General features: G+C 35.5%; 1 protein-coding gene across 1 annotated transcript in view; it reads right to left on the bottom strand.

The window, feature by feature from the left end:
* The window catches only part of LOC107217517 (carotenoid isomerooxygenase), a 67,675-nt gene extending 66,791 nt beyond the window's left edge, over nt 1-884 (bottom strand). The window contains exon 1 of the mRNA XM_046734127.1: nt 757-884. Within this exon, the coding sequence (XP_046590083.1) occupies nt 757-807 (51 nt within the window). The 5' untranslated portion in view covers nt 808-884. The remainder of the gene's footprint in view (nt 1-756) is intronic.
* Nucleotides 885-14,433: the final 13,549 nt, after the last annotated feature.

Here is a 14,433-nt window from a genome sequence, read left to right on the forward strand (position 1 = left end):
TGCCACAACGGAGGGGAAATTTTTTTATTAGTCGTTAAATCAAGGCCCATATCTTTCTTATAATGAAAAAAAATGTTAATAAAAAACTTAATAAAACACCGCCAATGCAATCCAAAATTGACTGAATTGAAGGTTATTGATTATTACGGAAAAACAATACATATTATTATTTTGATAAAATTGTTGTAATTTCGGTATATAGTTTTTCTTTAAATTATTCCAGTTATCGACTGTCGTCGCTATTTACTCAAGTATTTACTACAGAGAACCAAAGAAAACGTTATATGCGAGAGGTTATATATGCATAAGTTTGATATATTTCATTTACGTATAGATATAATTTACCATTTGTTGTACATTATGCAATGTCCGTCGATCGTATAGTATTGGCTACATTGTTGGCGTAGTGCGGAATGGTATGAATTCTACTCCGTTTTCTACCAAGTATAGTAAAATATGGCTTTTGTTATACACTCAACAAATCCCGAACAACTTTCACGTTTTTGTATTTTTAACCAACCTTAAACCGTTGATTCAGATTAATTCGCATATTTAATTTCGTGGCCGCCAAGTGGTCGCAAATGTATAAAATAAAACCATGTAGGTTTAAGCACGAGTACATAGTACTGTTGTATCAAACACATTCCGAAGATACAGCTGTCTGTAGAAAATTAATCTGAACACCAAGTTCATCCGAAATCCAACCTTAAATTATTTTTGACAAATTGAGGATAAATTATGTTATCCGAGGCTTACCAGTAAATGATCCATATTGCGTGTGGACAGGTAGTTCACACTGATGTTCATTTCCTTCGCTTACAATTAGGGTTAGGCTTATAGACTTACAGAGATAGTCTTCCCGATCTGTGCAACGAACTGACAACGAAGCCGTAATTAGAAAGAGAGAACAACAGCTGGAGCCGGACCTCTCGCTCTAATCGGTAACTTAGCGGGAGGAACTCATAGACTTATAGAAGCACACCTCCCGGTTTGCCTTGATGCTTTTCTCCCTGGCGGCTGTTTCCCACTCTTTCGATCGTGCAACAGAGAGGTCCGACTACACCTGCGCTCTCTCTTTAGAATTACGGCTTCAGCTCGGCGCACAGACGGCGCAATCTATTTCCATAAGTTTATGGTTAGGCTTTTCTCGTCACTCTCACTCTCGCACTCATTGAATTGTTGACGACGCGGTCCGCTCGGTTCGTTCCCTGTCCCGTGAAGTAACCAACTAACTAACCGATGCTAGAACAAAGTGGATCCCTCAAATCTCAGCGGTGCTTTCATATGGGTGAAAGTATTTTACTTGTGTTTTAATGATATATTCTGTTGCACGGTAATCATACAGTAATCGTATGCCGATAAGGTGGGACAAGTTGTTTGAAAAATTACTGACCTGACAGATATGTAACGATAAGTCAGACGTATTTAGCAATTGGAGTGATTATTAAAATTTTTGACATCGGCTACGCATAACGATAGCTCCATTTATATACATATTGATAAAATTTTGTTTTTTATTTTCAGATAACCCTTTACCGAGATATCAATGCCACAATGGAGGGGATATTTTTTTATTAGTCGTTAATTAAAGACCCACGTCTTTAATTAAAGAAAAAATTGTATAAAGATTTATGGAAAACAAGTTTAATACACACTTAATAAAATACCAACAATCCGGTCCCGTTATCAATTAGTTATCCTTGTAAAAAAAATTCTTAAAAATTGGTTACAGCTTCCCCCTTAATTTCGTGTAAAAATTGAGGTTCGGATTTTCATAGTAGATTAGCAGAAAATGCTTCGTTTCGTGGAAAATTGTGATTTTCGACCATTTGCTACTTGTGCTATTTTTGCAGTAAATATATAAACCAATCTTATACTTTTTTAAACTCAGAAATATTTCAGGGACCATGTGGAACCAAACAACTTGGCAGTTGTTACCAAAAAATTTAAATAAACAAACGAACGGAAAGGGTTCAAATTTCGACGGTGCGTAGCTTTTTTGTAGTGGGATTCAGGAAAGTTACTCGCATCCCGAAAATCGTTCAAAAAAATGTGTGTTTTTTGACACGTGTACTATTCCTACATTTCCCGCATTTCAGGGGCCAAAAAGTACAGGATATGAGTGACTTTCTTGAACGTCGCTACAAACGAGCGATGCACCGTCGAAATTTGAACCATTTGCGGTTGCTTATTTACTTAATATAGAAAGAAAAAGGAGGACTTTGCTCGATCGGTAAGGGTGCAACTGCTACATGCTCTTAAGTGCATCAAGAATCCTGATTCTTTTTGAGTCCAGTTTTTAGTGCAACTTTTTAAAATTCTTCGAAATCCTTTGAAATCCGTTAAAATCTACTGAAATCCGTTGATCTCCTTTGAAACCCCCTAAAGTCTCTTGTCATCATTTGAAATACCTAAAATCTTTTAAGATCTTTGAAAATCCTTTGAAATCCCATGAAGTCTCTTGGAATTCTTAGAAATCTTCTGAAATCATCAGAAATCTTTTGATATCTTTGAAATTTTTTTAAATCCCTGAAATATTTTGAAATCCTTTGAAATCCCGCGAAGTCTCTTGTAATCTTTTGGAGTCTGCCGAAATCATTTGAAATCTTTTAAAATCTTTGTAATTTTGAAATCAGGTGTACATCAAATCGACGAGTGATTAACCCCGGGTTATTGGGATGTTGGGTTCTTTGGAATTTATTGGCGTATTGGACTTTTGAGTGACCGTGACATTTGGATATGACATAGATGTATAGATATAGATGAACCGGCCGTACGTGACAAAAAAATTCACCATGTTCTCCTCTCTCAAAGTGATGTATTAACTGGCTTTTTACCTCTAGCGGCCAAATTAGTCCATCGACGCACTTTCGACTCCAGATTCGTGTTCAGCTGGTCGAAATACATAAGAAATGTTGGGTCTCGACCCCAACACAACACACTTTTATCCGTGGGCCTGTGTGCCTAATTCAAAATGATTTTGTAATTGAAAACATGGAAAAAACTTCGTTCACGAACGTTGTACCTGAGAACTACGATAGCGTGAAAAAAAAAATTCCATACGTTTAGTGAAGAATCTTATCTCACACCAAAGTATCCGATATCCTATATCTGATACGTATCTGTAAAGTTTCAATAGTTACTGAAAGTATCCGATACACCTATACGCATAACCCAATGCGATAATCAGATGGTTATCTGACTTATTATTGAATTCTCTCAAGCTGTATGAAAAAAGGTGGAATGTCAAATATATTCCTGTGTACTGGGTGCGATCGCTATGCACATATTTGCATCTGTGAAGATTTCGTATTGTTTCCGTCGCATAGCGTACAATCTTTGTTATATTTCACCCGCATTTCAATGCCCTGATATATTAAATAAGAGATGAAATTACAATGAATACAACACATGATATCCACATCTTTCAGATATTAAAGCGTTTATTGACAGTGAAATAGTATGGTTAAATTACTCCTGCCATCATTTTATTTAAAAAAAAGTAAGACGTTTCGATTGGTGACTATCAGCGATGCTCTCAAATCCAAAATAAAATTGCAAGTGGGTCAAGGGTGGCCATGTTGATTTTGTGGGACCGTTTGAATACACCTGGTAAATAATTAGCAAACATTATAACCGCAACCTTGACCAAGTTTTTAACTAACGCTCACGCTGATCACGCCAAAGATCTGAATGTAAAATGAAATTTCCTCCATTGCACAGAGGTTTAAATTGCACTTTTTCGCTTTCGGGTATTAAAATTGAGTACGAATTGCCCTTATTTAGCTCACTAACGAGAAAAACTTATACGACTCGGTTGATTTTCTCCTTTCTTTTGACGTCGTGGTTGCTGCATTGTTCAGCCCAATTGCCAGATTGTTAAACAGCGTTCGGCGCACGTGGCTACACACCTGCAGCTGATTGAAGTGTGTTTATTTAACATATTGTAATTGGAAGATAATCACTGGAGTTATTATCAGTCGGAGTTCGGCTGCCTCAAGAACTCTTACAGTAGGCAACAGGTACTGCGGAAGTTTGACATTCGTGTCCCATAAACAACGTAATTCCACTTTTCCTCATACATCGTAACCGTGTTGTGCAATTAATCTGAAACAAAGAACCGACCACTCGTTCAGCTGACGTTCTTTTCAGACCTGGTTTAGTTACGTATCAAGATGCGGAAGTCTTTTTAAATCGGGGGATAAAATATGTTCCATGAATTGATTCGGTAAACTAACCATGGACAAAATTACCGCATACTAAAACATCTCTAAGAAAATATGTTGAACAATTGAAACTGAACATCATCACGTCTAGATGAAGTAAATGTTCTGAAAAATTCGAAAAATTCTAATTGTGATAATGCGAAGTAATTGATCGGAAGCTCGGAGAAATGAAACCTGAAAAATACACGTACGTATAAATACCTTGCCACTGAATTATGGGACACACGAATGCTAATTGTACTTTGTAATCCTGATTTCTCCTTTTTAATCTTTACCTCTCTTTTATTCGTATAAAAATTGTAAATTAAAAGATGAAAGCTATATATTATAATTGTAATATAAGTATAACGTGTACGTATTATATGTACAGCAGCGGTCAAAAGTATTTTGACAAAGATAGTAATTGCGTTAATTACATGAAAGTATGAACCACAAAAATCAATAATATTATTTGTTGAAAGAAATTCGATGTTCTACATAATTGTTAAAAATTAACTTTCGATTGCTCGAAAATAAAGTGAAAATAAAGAAAAGTAAGAAATATGATTGATCAAAGTAATTACGAATTTCATATTATCAAAATACTTTTGAACGCTACTGTATATGTGTACATAGTAACTGATAAGCGGGTCGTAGTCCAGAAAGTCTTGTAATTACATGAAACGGATTCTTTTGTCGTAGAATTAGGTACTTATACCTAGATCATTGCATTGTGTCTGTTCGACGATTAATCATTTAACCAACAACAGATCCTGTCATCCCGACGGTGATGGTTCAAGGCCAGAAATCCCTTTAGAAGCGTGAAAAATAGGTATTTTTCGAGAATTTTTTTAAAGGGGATAAAATAATCTAATCGTTTTCAAATTTTAACATAATTTTATTGAAGTATTCAAGTTTGGAAGGAATTTTTTTTGTTGAGATGATACACAAAATGGCGGCGTTATTAAGGGTCTTCGGACGTCTGTTTTCCGTGACATCGAAAAGTGCCGCAGTTGTCACTCTTTTGCTGTTGATCTGGAAAAGATTTAACAAGTGTCATTCGTTTACTGACATATTAAGGGGAAGGATATACCTAAAAAATGATGACAAAGTGCAAAATTGAAAATTTGGGAGCACTTTTACTCTAAAGTTCGAATTTTCGACCATTTTTTCGACATACTTGACCCCTAAAAAGGTATTTATTCACACGCTATCTTTCAAACTTTAGGTATATCCTTCCGATAATATTGCTGAGTGTGATCTCCCAAAATTTCATCGAAATCGGACGATAACTTTTGGAGCTACAACACGAGCAGTTTTTGAAAATGTTGTTTCGAGATAATCGCGTTTATAGTTTCAACATCTGAAAACTAGTAATTGCAGTGACTTACCGGTTAATCAGCGATGCCAGGCGCGTACAGCAGACCTTCTTCTTCCTCGAAAAGCTGATTTTCTTACGCCAGCTGTTTTTTCCGGGCAGTACGAGCTTCTTTCGTCTCAGAAGGACTCAGTCCGTTTTGCCGTCCAATTCGCGCCTCATCCGAGGTCGCTCCGCTCTACACTATATGCGATAACTCCGCAAATATATATTATTTCGGGTTTTTCTTTGGTCAGTATATTCTTTGGGTATTATACTTTCGAAATATGTAAAAAAAAATCGATTTTTGGCCTTATTAATGTGAGAAAAATCGACTAGGTCACCTCCATAATGCGTTCCGAATCGTGTCATTATTCTTTTTTCGAAAACTGACGGCAAACAAAAGAAAATCCGTACGTTAGTCAATAACTTCAATGATACAACATTGAAAATTACCAGAAAAGATCAAATGTTCACGTTTTGCTTTCAGTAAATCAATGTTTTTCAAATACTAATTTTGTAAAATTCAACACGTAGCTTCGTTGAATTCAAAAAAAAACTTTCAAGTTCTGACCAATTGTGATAAAATTTTAAATTTTGTTTTTATTGAATGTGAATTTTGAGCATATTAACCTTTTCAGAACTGGATTAAATCTAGCGGTGAAATTTTTTTCCTACGTATTATATATATATATATATTTTTTTTTTTCAACAAAAACATCAGATTTTTCAGAATTTTCTCATTCAATTCATATAAAAATTACGCGTGTCGATTGCAACGGACAGCAATTTTTTTTTCAAGTTTACTTATCGGGAGATAATACAGAAATTAAAGTATCTTTCAAAATTTTTTCATTGCACCATATCATAAAATGGCGGCTGTTGGAATATTAGCATAAAATGCGTGTTTCTTGCTGTGTGGCGTGATTTTTGAAGCTCCGGTTGTCAGAAAAAATAAACAGAAAATTTCAAAAGATTGTTCATATGTATGGCTATAGTCTGAACTACGATCATTGCATTTGCCTCAATAGCAATTATTTAAGGGACAATTGTGTAATTAAAATAATGTGAAAAAACGATACCTTGACTTTAAGGTTATGCGAAATTGCGAATTTTCGTAATATCGACATGATTGTTATCCGGACCATAGTAATATTCATGTATTTTAATAATCTGTTTGAATTTCCTGTTTACGACAACTGGAACTTTAAAAATCACGCCAAACAGCAAGAAACACTCATTTTATGCTATTATGCCAACAGTCGCCATTTTATAATACATTGCGATAAAAAAATTTGGAAAGATAGTCCAAATTCTACGCTATCGACCACCAAAATTGGGATCTCATAATTCATCACAACTTTTAAGAAAAAATTCTGGGAAATGAGGTAAAAAATCAAGAGTTCCGCACACTAGAATCCCTCTCAATAAGTGCCAAGTTTAAATGTATATTTTTTTCACGACATTTGAGACTATAAAAAATTAATCGCAATTAGCCTACATAAAATTAGAAAAGAGAACCAAAAATTACACGCATCTTTTTCCCATTGCGTTAGCTGCAATTTTTCGACTAGAAAACATAGTTAAATGAAGGGACGGTCTTCAATATATATATTTTTTTAAGATATCTATTGGAACTGTTGAACAAACCCATCCCGTAGAATAAAAATCTGGTGAATGAAACTTTTGTTATAAATTTTTCAAACGTATTGCGACCAGCATTTGCAAGAATTAAACCGGAAATTTATCCTCGTGTTTATTCCAACTGTCGAGGACTCTTTTCCGGTAAAAGAAATCTGAACAAAAAATTCTTGAACAATTACTTGCAAGAATTTTAATTTTTTTTTTTGTCTTTATTTATAAGACTTATCGAACACATTACGTACCCATAGATTCCTCATATTAGATAATAATTAAATGTAGACAACAGGATAAATTCTCCGCAAGCGAGATTTACGATGCGGGATATTGTGATGAAACCGAAGCGATAAAATTATGCGGTTAGAATTTTTTTGTCAAACGGAATAGATAACGTCCTAGCAACGGCATTAGGCTGTAGATAAAAAGTGTCTAAACTACACACACAGACACGTACATAGATCTGTGATCGGTGATTGGATGAACGGAAATAAACGGGCACTCGAGGGTATTACGTGAGTTTTTTCAAACAAGACGTCAAATCATTGCCCGGTAATCTGAGATCCTGATGGGTTGAGAGCCACGCGCCTATAGACAAGGTTTGAGTCTACTTATCGATTTTATTGGCCAATTTTGCAGCATTGAATGATTTATTATACTCGTGGTTCCGATAATTATTAAGCATACACTCGAATGCCCGCGTAACTCGCAAGTAAATCAAGAAATTTAGATACCCGCGCAGGGTTTAAGAATGAATCGGTCCTACTGTCCGAATTAAAAGTTAAGTGAGAAGAAGAATCGTTTCGACAATTGTTCAGCCACGTCATTTGCGAAGATCGAGATGATGGTAAACAAGAGTGAGACAAGATCTTTGCCATTTTACCTTGACCGATAGAAATTAATCGGAGCGAATTAGGAACAATACAAGCTAACATTTCATCGATCTGAGAGGATGTTTTATACTTACAATTAGGCTAGCTTAAAATGTTAAAAATTATTAGACTCTGGCGTTTTTCATCCGATTCTAAAGTCGTTGTTCGTATTTCTTGGTGACCAGATCTTCTTAAACTTTGATTTACGAATCGTTATCAAAGAATCTTTTCTAAAAATGTTAATAAATCCTAGTTTGTGTTATTTGAATTTGAATTTGCTAAGATTCATTTCGATCACACAGTAGAGACGTCGTTCCATTCGTGTTCCCTATTATTGGCGCAAGTAACGTTACTAGAAATAATTCAACGTGTATTTTTTTCAACTCTTGACTCGGTCGGTTCAGCCGATTACATTCTTAATCTCTACGTTCATCGAATGCTGCGACCACGCTATCTTTACGAGTTCATTTGACAAGCGTTAATTCGATTTTTCCCTGATTGCAGAAAGGCGGATGGATAAAAAAAAGGGCTCCAAACGATAAAAACTAAGTTGTTTGATACGATTAATAAAATTTGCCGTTCAATAAAGTACATAATTTTTTCGCGTTATGTTATTTTTAATAAGCCTCGCAACTAAACATTTTCTGTCAGAAAAACTACTCTCGTTTCCACTAATGCGAATAACGTTAACTTGAATATCGTACAAAATTTGCAACAAAAGCTGCAAACAAAAATAGAACAGAAAGAGAAAAATAGTTGAATAAATGGGGGGGGGGGGGGGGGGGATTACAAACTTTGGCAAAAATTTTTTACCGCACAGAGCTGCAAGGAAAATTTCACCTGCGGGTGGAATGTGGGCAAAAGGATGGTCGCAAAAATCGCGTTGTTGTTGGTGGCGATATTATCGATATTATCTCGAGCACACGCTCGTCACATGTTCTTCACGAAGAAGCCACGGGCCTTGTGAATAAATACCCACCTTTACACCTGTGAGCAGGGGAAAAGCTGAGGCACTGCACGATCTAGTCAGAAATTTCAATCCACTCGAAGATTGTACAATCTTTCAGAGATGGAATTTCATCTGCGCTTGGCTGAATTAAATTATTGGCATGATCGAGGACGTCTTTTTTTTTTTTTAATATTTAAAAATCTTCCTATTTTTCAACAAACCATTTCTTGTGGCATCGATTTCCCTGCAACTAAAAAATACAAGAGCGCAAGAATATCGGTGTAGAGAAGACGCAATTTTTTTCTGGTCGATAGTTGACGATCGAAGTTTGCGAATTTAGAAATTTCAAGTTTTGTTTCAAGAACAATAAGGCGATTGAAAGATTTCCACAGCCTTAAGACTTCTCTTCGCAAACGTGAAAACGTGAAACGTAATTCAAGGCAGGAAAGAAACATTGATGGAAATATTGAGAACCGGTTGTTCAAATTTGAATTGAAATCTGAAAAAAAATAAAAAAATAAAAAATACTTTAAAATTACTGTATAATTAGGAAAATCGATGTCTATACTGACTTAAGAACACGGTAATTTGAAGAAATTATTTATTTGCGTGATTTGCAGCACATGTTCCAAGGTTTTTTCATCTATGAAATATTATCACGATATTTTTCGAGCACGAAATTGCGCAATCAGAGAGGCGATCCATTTCAATATAAAAAAAATGTCTCCACTTTAGAATACAAACGAACGTCTCACGCGAATGCCGAGAGGAAACCATGAAATTTAGCATGCTGACCGACAAACAGCACGCGCGAAAAATAATTGAACTCTATTGATCGGCAAGATTGAATCGTCAGAATATTTTCGTCTTCAACGAAGGGGAGCCAATTTAATCGGAACAGCGTATGAGATGTCAAACTCTTCCGCGTCAACTGGCGAATTTAAATTATGTTGCTACGACTCGTAGCCGTCATAATTCATCGGTTAGTTAACAATAAAAAATATTTGAGAGCAGCTAAACCTGAAAAATTGGCATCACTTGCATAATTTCCACAAGTCGCACTTGACAGTTGAAGCTTTAAGGTGGCCAGGTTGCATGAAAAAACAAATCAGTTCGCGATTATGTACGTTAATCGTGTCATCGTGGCATTAATCAGAAAGATGATTTGTTCCCACGATTTAAAAAAGTATTCGTCTCCATATCAGGCTGCACGTCTCGGAACGGCGTGTTGCCAAAATCCGTATCTCTCTTTCTCTCTTTTGCTGTCTCTTTTTTGAATTAATCTTTTCGATAAGCTCCGATAATTACCGACACCTATTTGTCTGCGATGGCTTGGTAAAGATTATAAACACAACGTGGTAGAGTTATCTAATATCGTCCAATACCGCTAATCATAGCTTGGTGTAAATTTTTCCACGTGATCATTCTGGATCTTCAATTTCAGCCTTGTCGTACCGATTTCAAGAGAGACAAAAAAATCAAAAAAATCAAATCTGTGATTAACTGTAGTTTCGAAAAAGCATTTCTACTTATCGAACAACTTCCGCGATAACAAATTCAAACTGAAACAGAGAGAAGTTATACATATACATATATTTGAAGAATTCTTTGCGTCTACGCTTGTTTGTTTATTGACTTCTCTTCGCACTTATGCGTTATCATTGCAGATAACTCCGGCTGTAGGAACTCAATTGTACGATAAAATTGTCATACGAGCTTTTATTGCCAATTCATTCGGGCGGTCTCGTAGTTGTGAAAAAAAAAAAAAAAATAAAAAAATAAAAATCAGAGAACTTGAAAGTAAAAACATCCACCGACGCCTGAACGAATTGAATTACCATGGAATCAGATTTTGCGAAGACGGACAGTCAAAATGTCACATTATTGACCTAGCCGAGCTGCCTGATTCGCATCGAGGTGATTCGGCCGACTCGGAGAGCCTGAGTATAATATTATAATAATATATACACCGATCGTACGCATATTTAAACGAGTGTGGGGGACTGATGTAATCGAGAATCACGTGGCGAGCGTGGGCATGTGTGTTACATGCGTTTATGCATGTATTGATATTAAACGAGACAGCGGAATCGAGGAGAAATTAACCGAGGCCGCGGTTGTTGATGCAGGCGCGACGATTTGTACGATTAACGCGAACGCCGCAGCGATTCTAAATCTGAGACTGACAATACGCGACTACACCTGGACTTGTTTGTTTATACGTCAATTTGCACACGCGGTGCATCGCGGCGTGATTCCCGCGTGATTTCGAGGACGAGTAATATCGTGAAATTGATTTTTCTCACCCCTTCATCCTAGGAATCGCCCGAATTTCGGATCGGTTCTTTTTTTTTTTTTTTTTTTGCAACCTGTTGCTTACACTATCAACCGAAAACTTCCAAGACTTTTCTGTCAATGTAAAAAAAAATAAATACATAAATAAAAAAACGTAAACAAACTTTATAAGCGACAAATGAAGATTTTGGTTATCATTCGATGCGTGGAATCAAAATTTATTCATTTAAATATAAAATCCAAACATTGGACGACGAGTAAACTGTTTTTGTAACTACATTTTAAGAGCAAGATTATTTTCAGATCAAAATCGACGTCTCACTCTTAAATCGTCGCCATTTTCAAATTCACTTACTTTGCCACAGCTCTACGCACTAGAGTAAAACGAAATTTTTCGGTTGTTCCAAATTTTTTCTTACCGAATCAATGAGACTATTAACATAAACCCGCAACTGTGTAAACTCCTTAAAAGGTGAAGTGATGTAATTACTTTCTTGAAATGTCAATATTTTAAACTTTCGGTAGAAGTACACGTTTTACGTATCTACTTCAACCAACCACCAAGTATATAACGTACGTAACGTGTATAGATTTGTATTGTATATAGATATGTACTACGGTGTTTCAAAAAATAAATTTTTTGTCTTACTTCAAATGTTTCTCTCAGGTATAAAAATACGCCTGTTAAAATTCGAGCTCTCAATATTAACATTAAGAGGTGAGTCACCTCACTTTTCTATTTACCATAAGAATAACATGGGGAAAAATGGTTTTTGCTCCTTCTGATTTTCATAACTAGTCAACGACGCGTCGTGCGGGAAAATTCACAGACATATTTTTGTAGAAAATTTAACGCTCTGGAAAAAAGATCGCTCATCATCTTGTAATAAATATATTCTTTCAAAAGTTGTTTAAAGAACTTGAATATATTTTGAACGAGTGAATTGATCAGAAAATATTAGAAGACCATTTTTGAAGAGCGTTCAACTCTCTACAAAAACATGTACAGGCATATTTTTATACCCTAATGAAATTTTCAAACTTGTTTGGAGAGGAAAAAAAAAATTTCAAACAATCTATTATACATTTATGAAGAGTGAAATGCTAAGGGCTGAGTGATTTAATGCGTGTGCGCTGAAATTCGAGAGCAAAAGCACTTGTTTTGTCAAGTTAACCAATATTTATAAATTCAGATGACAGGTCGCTGCGATGTACGGAACCTGAGAAATATCGACAGCTGTTAGTCACATAAATTTACGATCGTTGGTCGCTCTGACAAAACAACTGCTCTGGGTCGTGTATTTCAGCGCATGCGTAACAAACCGTTCAGTCGTTAGCAATTCACTCTTTACATATCTATATACAACGCGGTCGAACCAAACTAGTTTTTGAATTTATTCTCACGCAGAATTCCAGTTCCTTCGACTCGAACGAAGCAGAGTTTTCCATGTAAACACAAGCTCTTGCAAGTTATCCGATAGAAAATACCCAGTATATAATCGTCAGTCTTTGATTCAATTCTACCTAGACTAGAATCGTACATTTTGCGGTAAGCCAAATGTCGTTTCACGTATATTTTTAAAAGTTTTTCAAAACTCGTTGCGAAATCGGTGGTATATTGTATATCGAGTGAAAAAAATGTAGTTTTCACTCTCGTTCCGAAAAAACGGTCGGTGCAATGTTCGTTGAAATATATACACAAATATATAACGGGATATTAGTAAGTACGTTCGTAAGAAGTGAAAAAAATTTTCAATATATTTCAAGTTATGTGACATCGTAAACATTTGTTTTGTATCTTTAAGAAAATCAAATGGCCGTACATGCATTTAGATTTGTAATTTCCTCCGTTACTTCAGAACAATAAAGATAGTATTGTCTTCTCGTCAAAGTTAAAGGTGTATCAGAGGCCGGTTGTAAAACTGGTACAATTCTATTTTTAGTCGGTCACCAGCTGCGAATGATAACCACACCTTACAACATTTCACAACCTTAACTGAAAATTCATCGGTTGAATACTCGTATAATACAGTAATATAAGCGAAAGAAAATAATTACCAAACTGTACGACTTATATATTCATTGGGACGGTAATTTATTTTTCTAACGTATACCCGATGCGTTTTGCAAAATCTATTCCAGCTGCACGGTTGATGCATATGGCCCCAAAGCAATTGGCCTCTTTCCATGCTTTTCTTTATTTCCTTCGCCTCTCTCTCTCTCTCTCTCTCTCTCTCTACATGTTCGTCAAAGCTGTTTCAGCTACAATCTAGTTCGATGATTATGTGAATCCACGGTCGTCAACATCTGGGCATCTGTAACCTAGAAGATACAGGTGTGAATATCTGCTAGATTAATTTATTACGAATATACAATGTCACTTTGAAATACACCGTAGAATGGGACTTCTGCACATGCTTAAAACCGTAATTGACTATTTATGATCACGTGCGGTTGAGGATGGTACACGCGTACAGTCGAGGGAAAAAATTAAGCGCACAAACAATGCGTGTAAATTCAAGGTCACAGCGAAACTGAGGTTAGTTTGAATTTCAATTCGCACAAACCCATTTTTTTTTATTTTTCTTTTTGCATGATATGTTGCATTATTTGATAAGTTCCGACGAAATTGTTTTGTGCCTGAATTAATTCTCTATAAATCACGTGATTTAATTCTGAACAATATTAATTACACGAGGATTTCTTTCGTCGAAATTCACATGTTGAGACACTTTTTCTTTAATACTAGGTTATCGCGAAGAGGTATTCTTGCAATGAAATCAAACTTGATTAACTTGACGTTCGGAAGAATTTCATGTGTTATAGTTACTGAAAATTTTTTAGTGAAACAGGTATCGTTACAACGACGTTCCGAAATTTTTGAAATTATTAGAAAATGTGGCATAAGTAAATGATTTTGTAGTGTGATCATAGTCGATAGTTGTCAATATTCCAGTTTCTGGCTATTACAATATTGAATCTGTCTGTTTACTTACCCACATTATTCCAGCTGAACAAAGTTTTAACATCAATTTATTGTTGCGCCAACATCAAACTACCGCAACACGTAGTTACAAAAACAATATGAGCTTATCATTATATAAATATTATATTATA

Source organism: Neodiprion lecontei, chromosome 3 (assembly GCF_021901455.1).
Source record: "Neodiprion lecontei isolate iyNeoLeco1 chromosome 3, iyNeoLeco1.1, whole genome shotgun sequence".
Taxonomy (NCBI): Eukaryota; Metazoa; Arthropoda; class Insecta; order Hymenoptera; family Diprionidae; genus Neodiprion; species Neodiprion lecontei.